The 11,588-nt window shown below is 40.6% G+C and overlaps 1 protein-coding gene across 2 annotated transcripts; it reads left to right on the top strand.

Moving 5' to 3' along the window:
- Window positions 1-849: 849 nt before the first annotated feature.
- On the top strand, window positions 850-10,831 carry ADAL (adenosine deaminase like). Of its 2 annotated transcripts, XM_055716485.1 has the most exons (10): window positions 850-954; window positions 2,452-2,582; window positions 3,103-3,163; window positions 3,930-4,017; window positions 4,601-4,682; window positions 5,460-5,586; window positions 6,267-6,347; window positions 7,325-7,463; window positions 7,960-8,060; window positions 9,407-10,831. In XM_055716485.1, the coding sequence occupies exons 1-10, from the start codon at window positions 907-909 to the stop codon at window positions 9,596-9,598; spliced, it is 1,050 nt and encodes a 349-aa protein (XP_055572460.1). In that variant the 5' UTR covers window positions 850-906; the 3' UTR covers window positions 9,599-10,831. The 2 variants fall into 2 exon arrangements, with proteins under 2 accessions (XP_055572460.1, XP_055572461.1); XM_055716486.1 differs by lacking the exon at window positions 2,452-2,582 and having other exon boundaries at window positions 859-954.
- The last annotated feature ends 757 nt before the right edge of the window (window positions 10,832-11,588 follow it).

Raw genomic sequence — 11,588 nt, 5'->3', positions numbered from 1 at the left:
CTTTGTCAAGCACCAAAAGAGATGCAAACTTAACTTGAATATTGTTTACTTCATATTTGTATGCTTGAATTTAAATTTATTGCTACCTTCCCTAAATATGTCAGCGAATTTTATTTTTTTTTTTGTATTTATGGGAGGATAACTTATTTGCCTGAATTACTGTAGCAGTATGTAGGTCACAGTGTTCTATGATGTTAATTAGATTTATCTTTTGTTTTGGGACATAGCAAGAGCTAACATTTGCTTAGTGACTTGACTTAAAGTTGTGGGGGGGTTTAGAATTAGATTGCAGTAACAGCTAAATATGAAATACTTGAAATAGATTTTAGGATCGTTGCAGAGCTTATTTATTTTGGTTGGGTTTGACCTGCGTGTCAGTGAAAGGTACAACTTGTATTCTGGCGCTAGCAAGCTTGCCAAGTTAATTAAAAAAAAAAAAAAAAAGGGGGGGTGTCGGTAATAAAATCGATGCGTTTGTGCGCTGAGGGCTTCCTCCTCAGCAGTGACGGAGCGAGGCACGGAGCGAGGCGCGGAGCCGGCACGGAACGGCTCGGTGCAGCCCAGCGCCGGGCCCGCGGCGCCTGCCCGCCCCCCCGCCGGCGCATCGGGCTCTGCCGCCCCGTCGCGCTGCACTTGAACCCCCGCGCGTGTAGTGCTGGGGTGCGGCGGCCCTGGAAGGCCTGTCACTTGAATAAACGCGGAGCTGGCACGGAACCACGGCGCGAGTGTTCCTTACCGCCGTGCCCCGGCTGCCCCTCTGCTTCCCCGGGGTGTGTGGGGGGGGTGGGGGGTGGGGCGGGGCGGGTCGCGTAGGGGCAGGCAGCCGCCCGGGGGGGCGGGGCGGGCCCGGGGGCGGTGCTGCCGCCGTGACCCTGGCCACCGCCCTCCGCTGGCACAGGCGCCGTCATGGCGGCGGAGACGGAGCTGCACTTTTATCGGCAGCTGCCCAAAGTGGTGAGCGAGCGGCGGGACGGCGCGGCGGGGACGGGGGGCGGCGGGCGGCAGCCGCTGCGCGCGCTTTCCCTGAGGGGACTGGCCCCTCTGCGCGCGCTTTCCCTGAGGGGACTGGCCCCTCTGCGCGCGCTTTCCCTGAGGGGACTGGCCCCTCTACGCGCGCGGTCCCTGAGGGGACTGGCCCTGGGCAGGGTGTGGCGGGCCCTTACCGGCGCGGCTGGCTTGCAGCTCAGCGCCTGATCTCCCAGTTACCTCAGTTGAGCGGGATCGTGGGTTTGTTTTTATTTTGGCCCTGTTTTCCCCGAGGCTGACCAAGGAGTCTGTCCCCGATAACGCTGTTCCCCGTGTCCCGAAGGGTGTAGCCCCCTCGCAGCGTATCGGCGCTGCCCTCCAGCGAGCCTTCCCGGGCGCCCGCCCGGTGGCCTGTTTTGCAGGGTTTATGGTTTTCGTCTGACTGAATTCTCTGAGGTATTTCACTTGTAAGACTGTGACAAATTCAACGCAGCAGTAGCAGTACGTGTCCGGCTTGGTTTGCAGAGGCGGCGAGCAGCCCTAGCTCCTGCTGCTCAGCTGTAGTTGTGCTCCTTCACAGGTTAGGATGCTTGGACACCTTTTCTTCTGCTTGTGAACTTTGCGCTTTAAAACAGGAACCTGAAGTACAATACTTCACAAAGTTAAAATAATTAAATCTTGAAGGAGTTACAGTTCCCACACGTTTTCCAGTCGAAGGGCTGGAGAAGTCTTTCTCCTGTTGTTCTGACCCCAGTGAAAGGGGCGCATTCCAGGGGGGCGAGGGATCAGTAACAGCGCAGAGGCTCTGTGGACATGTTTCACCTGAGTTGGAAGGGCTCCAGCGAGCCGTTCCCATGTTGGGAGCCAAGAGATTGTAAGCAGGAGTGAAGGTGAGGTGAGGAAGGGAGCTGAGGCTCGTAGGTTTGGTCCAAAGCCAGGCAGAAAGCGAGCTCAGGCAAGGGAGGGCAGTTACCCCCGCTGCTGTCAACAGGCACAGGTAGCATCTTGCTGGATTTCTGGTGTGAGTTGAAACTTCAAAGTATGAAAGATAGAAGGGTGAGTGGATATACAGATGTTGCTATTTTCAAACAATATACACATACATTTCACTTACAGTGGATATGGGGAAAGGGTTATTGAATCCTTATTATACTTTTCTTAATACTGGGGTGGCTGTTGGCTTCCTCCTCCCGTCGACTCGCAGCACTGCAATGCTGGGCTGGAGAGCTCCCCTTCCCGAGCCGGCTGTGCTCCCACTGAGATTGGTGCTGACAGCAGCCTGCCAAGTGAGAAGGAACGAACAGGACAGTCTCAGTTGAACCGGTGCAAAAGCATGAGGAAACAAGTTTAGCTGAATGCAGAGGTAGCCTGTTTTATTTTCAAACTCAGAGTGAAACAACAACATAGGATACAAGAACAGTAATACAAACAAGACGTAGAAGCCATCCTTTTCTCCAGACAAAGCCGTAGGATTTTTTTCTTTAGGAACTTCATGCTCATTTGAATGGCTGTATCAGTTCTGCCACTATGAAGAAACTTATGGCCCAGAAGCCATACCTTCAGATCCAGAACGGAATGACTATGATTGACAAAGGAAAGAAAAGAACCCTAGATGAGTGAGTAGATGCATGGGTGTGTCTATGTGATGAACAGTTACTGAGTGTCCTTTAAGTTCAAAACAGAGACATGTATGGCCTTACCCACTGACTGCAGAAAATACATTTTTGAGTCCTACTTACAGGCCAATCCATTTGATTTTTTGCTGCTTGTATCTATGAATAACTTAGATATTTGCAAAGTGAAAGGATAGCTCATATTGATTCACTCCCTTTTTAAGGGACTGAAAGTTTTCACTTGTAGCATATGCACTTCAGAAAAAATTGACTCATATTTATGTTTTCCTTTGTGCTTCAAAAAGCTTTGTGGTAACAACAACAATAATAATAATAATAATTTCTGTTGTGAATGCATTATTAGCATTTAAAATCAGAAGTCACCATTCAGATGGTCTTTGAATTTTAGTATACAAGCTTGCTAGTTGAGCATAGTGAGTACATGTTTTCAAAGTGTATTTTTTTATAATAATAATTTTACTGTTCAATGCTTGTCCAATTAATTTTTAATTTTTTATTTTAGATGTTTTCAGATGTTTCAGATCATCTATCAGATTACCACTAGGACTGAAGATATTTTACTGGTAAGTTAATTAAAAGTTCACTCAAAACAAGCAAGCAATACACACAGTCAAATGTAGTTGGATTAACAGCATGGGGTTCCAAGTAACATTATCAACAATGGTCCTTTCAGCTGGAAGTCAGAATTATTATTGTAAAACACATTAATTTTAAAACACAGGGGTTCATATAACTTCTGCGTTTAATATTTGTGAAAGCAGTGAGCTTCCAATATGGTGGTCATTGTGACTGCTCAGATGCTTGGACTGATAACGTCTTAAAAAGGTGGTATCTCTTCATTGTTACCAAACTTTAGATTTACTGTAGTCTTCTGTTTCTTCTTTGGTTCATTATGTACCAAAACTACAGAATTAGAATTGCCCTTTGTTCACCTCGGATTACAAAACTGTCAAGGAGAACTGTTGTGAGGTCAGAATAGGGAGCAGAAAGTGGTGTAGTGTCCTCGCCTTTCCTCCTGTAAAGGGACGTTTAGGCAGGCTGTTGAACTTGCCTAAGGGTACAGCAGCTGTGAAAGGGGTGATGGCTGTACCGGTTGAGGGGTGTTCCTGTTCAGACAAGGAAATTCTCATTTGTCCTAACTGTTTAGTACCACTGAGGGATCTGAAGGTGTAGTATTTCCAGAGATGGATAGCACTAAAAACACATAGGGCCTGAAAATTTTGCAGGGGTTTCATGCCAAAAAATAATGGGGTCTTTTAGTTGTAAAGGAAAATATAACCAATTACAGGCTTTACTGTCATGATGTTGAATACGCCATTTATTAATCAGATAACTAAAGATGTTATTAAAGAATTTGCTGATGATGGTGTCAAGTATCTGGAATTGAGGAGCACTCCTAGAGAAGAAAAGTCCACAGGTACAGTCTGTTCTGGTTTTTAATTTGTAAGTCTGATGTGTTGTAAAACCTAAAAGTTTAGACTTTGTTAATAACAAGTAAAGTCAAATTCAGTTGGTTCAATAAAAAACCCCAAAACTTTAAATATAAAAGCAAAGATTTAACTGTGTAAAGGCATGTCACTTTACTATTAGATTTTTGAGGACAAAATTGTATGGGTTATAACAGCTACCCAAGCATTTGGGTTATTTGCTTTAGTACGACATCTGAGTCTGCTAATATTTTAAATAGCTGATATATTTTCTTCCAGTTATTTAATTTTTTATTTCCTTTTAGATGTGTTTTTTTAGAAACACAGAAAATAAGTTCTGCTGCTACTCTTTGGTTCATGTTAAGTTATTTTCTTTCTCCCAGATGCTTAGGAGGAGGCTTAATTCAAATATATGCTTCAAAGTAAAGCTGCATTTATAAATAGAATCAGAACTATACAGATGAGGAGTCTATGGACTAAAATCAAAGGTGCAAATTGAAACTTTGAGGCTAGAGAGCTGGGTCTGCAACATAATAAAATATGTTTATTCCAAATGTGTGTATGTGTTTATAGGTATGACCAAAAGGATGTATGTTGAAACTGTACTTGAAGGTATAAAGCAGTGTAAAGAAGAAGGCTTGGATATAGATGTAAGGTAAATAAAGCACATGGAGTACCTCTGTTTCAAGGTTTTGTGTCTGATGCTTGGTCGTGGTTTGCAGAGTTTACAGACCATTGGCATAGGAAAGAAAATGGTGCTTAAACTAGATTACATGGAGTGGAAACAGATAATTTGCATGGAAACCTGAATTTTTATCTTTCTTTTTACTGGTAGAGAATGAAACTGGGTAAAGCTTTTCAGCTCTAAAACGGTCCATTCTCTGCAACATTTTCAGGAAAAGCAGTGCTTTTGATGGAAATTGCATTGAAGACTCCTTTTTCACAGTTTAGATCGATCGCAGAGATTTTCCTTGCTTGGCTGTACAAGCAACCTGCTGTAAGGGAGAAGTAGTCCTAATCAGCAGAAAAGTTTCAGAAGGTGTCAGCGGTTACTTAGGGGCAGTCTGCTTGCCTGTCTTTTATACTCTCGTAGCAACTGTTGTTAGATTAATTTGTGGAAGCTGAAGCATTCTCATTCTTCGTGTGTGCTCCTCGGAGAGGTTGCTCGCCTGATATGGCAGGCGGCAAATGAGCAGCACATTGTTCCCTGCCCTCCCTCTCACTGTGGCTGTTGCATTTCACAGGCTAACCTACTCATCTTATGTGTGTCCCTCTGCACTTTGGTACCTTCATTCCTTGAACAGTTTCCTGTACAAATACTCCTTATACTCAGCCATGGAGGATGTGAAGTGCCATTTTTATTGGTATCATATTTGTTGGTCTTCTGATATTACAGTTTGTATTTAACTTAATATGTGTGTTTCCACTCTAGATTGTTAATAGCAATAAATAGAAGAGGCGGCCCAGCAGTTGCTAAGCAGACTGTTAAACTTGCTGAAGAGTTTCGTCTTTCCACTGACGGCGTTGTAGTAGGACTTGACCTCAGCGGTGATCCCACTGTAAGTTTTTGTTTATTTTGATCTGTTCTTGAAGATAAGTACATGGTGTTGTGTGACAGGGAGCGGTTCTGCTCACACTTCGATCTTACAAGGTTTTGTCTGATCTTTGTTGCTAGTTTGAATGGATTACTTGTACTCTTGATACCAGGTTAATCCCTGTTGCTGTAAGGGACAGATACTGTAACAAGGAATCAATAGATTAATATGACACTGAAAAAAGAGCCACTGAGAAGTGGCATTTATCTGGGAAGTGTCTTGTTACTAAATTGTCCTGAGCAGAATGACTGCAAGTTGACACTAGTTTAAATTTTGTTTAGATGCACTAAATTCTTATTGCACAGTAAGAAAGCAGAAATATTTGAGGATAGCTGCCAAGCTGAAATGAAATAGCCTTGGGTGATAGTTGTAGAAAGGATATCAAAATCAAGACAGTTGGCTTGTTGGTGTTGGGCATCATCATCTGAACTACTGACACTTGACCAATTTGTCTAAATTGTGCTCATATAGCAGAACGTTATGTGACTTGCTGCATTCAAAACTGAAGTGATGGGAAAAGAAAAATAACCCGGTGTAACTGTTTTTGGATTAAATATTTTGATATTGCTAGGCTTCTTAACTGTTGTAATAGGAGGAGTGCCATAAAACAAGTTATAGAATGTTGATGTGTGTCTGTCTTCAAGGCAGGACATGGTCAAGATTTTTTGGAACCGCTCTCAGAAGCAAAAAAAGCAGGTCTAAAGCTGGCATTGCATCTTTCAGAGGTAAAAGTTTTCTTTGGTTTGGTCCTTCTCTGTAATTCTTATTTGATAAAAACCTTGATGAAACTAGAATTAATTTCTGTGCTTTTTGAACTTCTCAGGCCAAAGTAGTAACAGGTTTGGCGCATTTTGACAAGAGAGAAGAAAACAAGGAGAAATCTTCAACAGTCTTCAAATTGTTTGTTATTGTACTGTATCTATTGGGGGGTTAGGTGCGAACTTAAAAATTACTAATATTCCAAGAGATCCACTGTTTTCTTCCTGGTATTTTATCAGAAGTCATGTGTCGTAAAATTTGCACATTTTCATGAGTGGTTCTGTTAGCTCTGCTTCTATCAGAAAGACTTGGGCTTCTGCATACAATCTGTTGCAGTGGTGGCTGAAGTTTACTCTGAAGGGCCTGATAAATACTGAAAATATTTTTATTCCTTTGAGAAATTAAGCATAAGATATATGAACTCTCAGGCCTATTTATACTTGCTTCTGTTTCATTAAGGAGGCTTTTGCAGGGTGTTCCTGCATGCTTTTCTGAAAATATATTTCTTAATGTGTGGTTTTCTGGTTTTGTTTCATTTTGTTGTTTGGTTGCTTTTGGCCTCTTGCAGTTTAAGTTCTTCACGCACCATTTCTTTAATCCTTGTGTAAAACAGATGTTAAAGGTCATCTTGAGAGAGTAGTTTTGAAACTGAAGCGTACAGAACTAATCTAAGGCCTCCAACTGATAGTTCTTCAGAACTGCAAATACTGATCACGTGTTTTTACAAACCAGTTTAGGATTATGGCTTCCTTGGTTTATAGTTCCAAGCTGAGGGTCACTTTCATGCACTACTTCTTTCTTTACAGGGTAGTAGTGCAGATATTTAGTCTCACTAACACTTTCTTTTGGATAAGATATGCTGTGAAAATAGAACTTGAAGTCCGTTGCCATTACTTAATGGGCTGGTTTGTGCTGCATTGTATGTAAAATGCATCCTCTCTAGATTCCAAATCAAGAAGAGGAGACCAAAATTCTCCTGGGCCTGCCTCCTGACAGGATTGGACATGGAACATTTCTCAACTCTGCAACAGCAGGTTCAGAAGAGTTAGTACCCCTTGTTCGACAAAATCATATACCTATTGGTAAGAAAAAAAGTTAAGAAAATTACTTGGTGATCTCTAGATTGCAGAATATGATACATACTGCTGATCTAGAAACTGATTTGTCTTTGACCAGAGGTGGCTTAAAAAAACGCAGCACTGTATGTGAGAGAATTGCTTATAAAGCTACACTGGTAATGCTTTTTTTGGACATATTTGTGGCAGCAGACAACAATTGATGTCTCAGATGAAAACAAAACTAAATAGTAACTTGTAGTTACTGTGCAAGGTTGTGTGTTCTTTCTTTATCTGGTTTGCAAGCTCCATAAATTTTATACCCAGCCAGTAGTTCAGAAGAAACTGATGACTAAACTTCCCTCAGAAGATATTACCAAATATTTGGAGCATAGAAAACCAAGAAAACAACAATAGCTGATTGTAATTTTCAGTCAGGAACAGAAATAAGTCAATTAATGTTGTCAGAAACATGTCTTTTGTTTTGATATATATCCTTGTTTCTTCTTGTTTTTTCCCTTAGAACTTTGCATGACATCAAACATTAAAACTCAGACAGTGCCTTCCTGTGACAAACACCATTTTGGATACTGGTACAACATGGGCCACCCTGCAGTGCTTTGTGTAAGTTTTTTTTTTTATTTTAACCATGTATTTAGGCAAAGAGCCAAACCAATGGGAAACGGGAGAAGTCAGTCTCCTTTTATGGATCACAGAACTCACTCACCAACAATTTCTGACCTTGCAGCAAATCATCTGCTTATAGGAAAACATCTTTCATGTTCTGTTTGAGAAATGCTTGTAATACAAATGAGAATTTTCAGTATTTCTCCTGGTTTTATTGTAAAGCAAGACCTTTCTCTTTCTGTATAGATAAAATGGTTGCTATACATCCAATGAGCTTCTTAGCTGTTTGCATATTGACAGATTTCTGTTACACGTATTGGTCCAATGCTTGCATGTAAGCTTGTGCTTACCTGGGTAGTTATTGTGTTGGATGAAAGTTCTTGAGTTCTCTTGACAGGTAATTAAAGTCTTTAAACGTTGAGGTGCCCAGTACTTCTGCTGGCACTGGCAGGTTTTTACTATCATCCTGTTGGTTTAACCCCTATAATGTGTAGCATCGTCCATGTGCATGTATATACATTAGAGCGTTGTGCTTATTATTCAAATAAGCCTCAATCCTTTATTATATACTTATTATTGAGTTTGAACTCTGTCATATTACATGAAAAAATAATGACTAGAGATTGATTTCAGACATTTTCAGTTGTGAAAAGACCAATGAGGTCACGTAAGTAAGCATTTTACCCGTAAAGGTCTACAAAAACAAGACTAGTAGAATAAGGAGATACTACAGTGTCATAAATTTAGCAGGGTATATTTAGCATTCTTCTCTGTGGGGACACAAGGACTCTGATTTGCAGGTGGGTAATCTCATTAACCCTTAAATAATCCTAACTTGCTCCTTTTAGATGAATAATCTTTAGATGGCTTTTGATCATATGTTTTTGCTGCTAGCATAGTACTTCAGTCAGTATCAAAAACCTGTTCTACTTGACATGAAGCACAGAGGGTGAGAGGGTTTCTTCCCTGAAAGTGTAGGAATGCAGAGCGGGCTGCAGTTGCCAGGTCTGAGGACAGGGAAAAGAGGAATAAGGAGACCTGTGCATACTGACAGGGCTTGAATGTATGCGTCATTTAATAGCCATCTTTCTCTAGCCTTTTTAATAAGAAATCCTGTCTTCTTGATAAATTGTGCTGTCACTTTAAGATGTTTTCTTGTATGTTTGAATAATTTATTCCTTTTGAGTGAAAATAGGGAAAATGAAGTATGAAATGATTGCCAGCAGTTGAAAGAACTGTGGAAAAACATATGAAACTGGAAGATAAAACTGGTATGTGTAGAAAAAAACCTTTTTGATGTAGAACTAATTTAAACTTTTTTTTTTCTTTCAATTTAACTCCAGACTGATGATAAAGGCGTCTTTGCAACAGATCTGTCGCAAGAATACGAGCTGGTTGCAAAAACATTTAATCTGACTCGATCACAGATGTGGGATCTTTCCTACGAATCAATCAACTATATCTTTGCTTCAAGCGTAGTAAAATCAAAGCTAAGGGAACAGTGGTGTAAACTGAAGCCAACTCTGTTTGATTAATCTAACTGTTGTTCTAAACAGCGTGGGTGTATTAGCTTATTATAATTATATAATTATATATAGCTTATAAAAAATACTCATTTTTTACTGAAATCCCTGGCTTTTTTTAGACTTCAGGTTTATAAATCCAGCCCATAAACTGTGCTGGTGCAAAAAGATTACAGGACTGCATCCTTTGTTAGTGGGGACAGAAGTAAATGTTCTTTTGTATTTGGGAGGGCTCCCAACGGGTGGCTATAAAATTCCAAATGTGTTGTCACATCATTCCTCTCTGCTTGATAGGAGGTTTTAAAAAAATTGTTAGTTGAACTGTGTCATCATACTATGGACATTTGACAGAACAAAAGAAAGGCATGTTTTGTGTGCTTAACACAAGCTGTTAGGGTTTAAAATGTCTCTATTGGCAACATTATGCCAAGCTGTTTGTGTGTATGGTGTGACTATTTGGGTTGTGTATTGTTTTTAAACAGAACTTTTGAATGATTGACTGAATGCAAAGACAGAAACAAAGTGAGGGAGAATGAAATATTTGTCCCAAAGGAATTAAATATTGCATCTGGTAATATTTATATATATATAAAGTATAAAATAATTTACTGGTATGACTGAAGCCTGCTGTGGATTGTGTAGCGTACACAGTGGTGCCTATTGATGCGCTCAGCACTGGTAGTGTTTAGACTTTTAAGTTAAGAACCTTGAATGCCTTAGCAAACTGTGAACTGCTTGGTGGGAAATGGGCTAACTCTTAAAATGCTTTTTAGATTTGCTGTTTGTTTCTTTTAAAAAAACTAATAAAAATAGCTTCAACCTCCTTCAAACTGCTACTTGGGGTGTGCATGTGTGTGTATGTGCACACGCACGTGTGTGAGATCTGCAGAAGAGGAGCAGGTATCACTTGTTGCAGGATTTGGCGAGTGTGAGTCCCCGGAGCAGACTCCCTGTCTGCAAGCAGCACCACTTCTCTTCTGACAGCAGACGGTGCTCCTTGGTTCAGGCAGTGACAGGGTTTGCTCTGCATGTCTCTGTGCCTCTGCATTTTGATACTGAGATACCAAAATATATATGAAATATGTATGTGCAACAGTATGTAATACTAGACATTGCTAGCTACTGTACAAGGTATCGCAAGAGAAAGTATTTCATACCTGGTATATTTTTACATTGATTAAACAAGCAAACATTTGGGGCTCTGCAAGGAATACTGAATATAAATATAATGACACAAAAGCTGTACATTATTCTGTTTTGGTCTTTTTTTAATACCAACAGCATAAAGTAGTTGCTCTGGCCCCAAAGTGGCAATAAGAAATGAAATGGGGGGTGGGAAGATAGCGGAGAAGTGTCTGCGGGGCTACCTGAGGTGTCCACAGAACGTCGGTTCAAGCAGAAAACCTTCCTGTGGGAGATGGGGGAAGATCATGTGAAGCAGAACTGTGGGTTTATGTGTTCTAACCTGAGCTCAGAATAAGACCTCATGCTGACTTTTTGTTTAGAAACAGTACTTTTCTATTACTTGCCAAATAGTTTCACTGATCACACTATCTTTTGTTGTTTGATCAAGTTGCATTATCACTTGCTGTTTGATCAAGTTTGTCTGTATTTTCTTTCTACAAAAAGAATTACTATGGTAAATGTATTCTTTTTCCTTTCTTAGGGAAAAGGTCTCTATAGGTTGACCAGCTTTCTGGAATGTTACAGAACATTTATCTTGGTCTCGGAGTAAGTGGGCCTACGCTCAAGTGAGATGGCATTCTCTTGTAAGTTTTATAATATTTCTATAGGTTATGGCCCTCTAATAACACTTCAATAACATAGTATTTGGTTTATTAGGGAAGAAAAACCATTGACTGTTTACTAAAGGGTAATCCTCAGTGTCCATTTATCTGTCAAGTGTAGAACTTTCTAAAGCAAAATAAGACTCACAGTTAGCGGCTGATGAGGTTATTACTTTGATACTGTCAGTTATTTGGAAGTTTGATTTTTAAGGTTT

Source organism: Falco cherrug, chromosome 7, assembly GCF_023634085.1.
Source record: "Falco cherrug isolate bFalChe1 chromosome 7, bFalChe1.pri, whole genome shotgun sequence".
In the NCBI taxonomy this organism is placed as follows: Eukaryota; Metazoa; Chordata; class Aves; order Falconiformes; family Falconidae; genus Falco; species Falco cherrug.
The sequence above is the reverse complement of the archived record's forward strand: the minus strand, read 5'-3'. Positions and strand labels throughout refer to the sequence as shown.

Coding starts and splice junctions, on each gene's coding strand:
- ADAL (XM_055716485.1), top strand. CDS start 907: ATGGCGGCGGAGACGGAGCTGCACTTTTATCGGCAGCTGCCCAAAGTG. Junction 7,464..7,959: donor ACAAAATCATATACCTATTG/GTAAGAAAAAAA, acceptor TTTTTCCCTTAG/AACTTTGCATGACATCAAAC. Junction 8,061..9,406: donor GCCACCCTGCAGTGCTTTGT/GTAAGTTTTTTT, acceptor ATTTAACTCCAG/ACTGATGATAAAGGCGTCTT.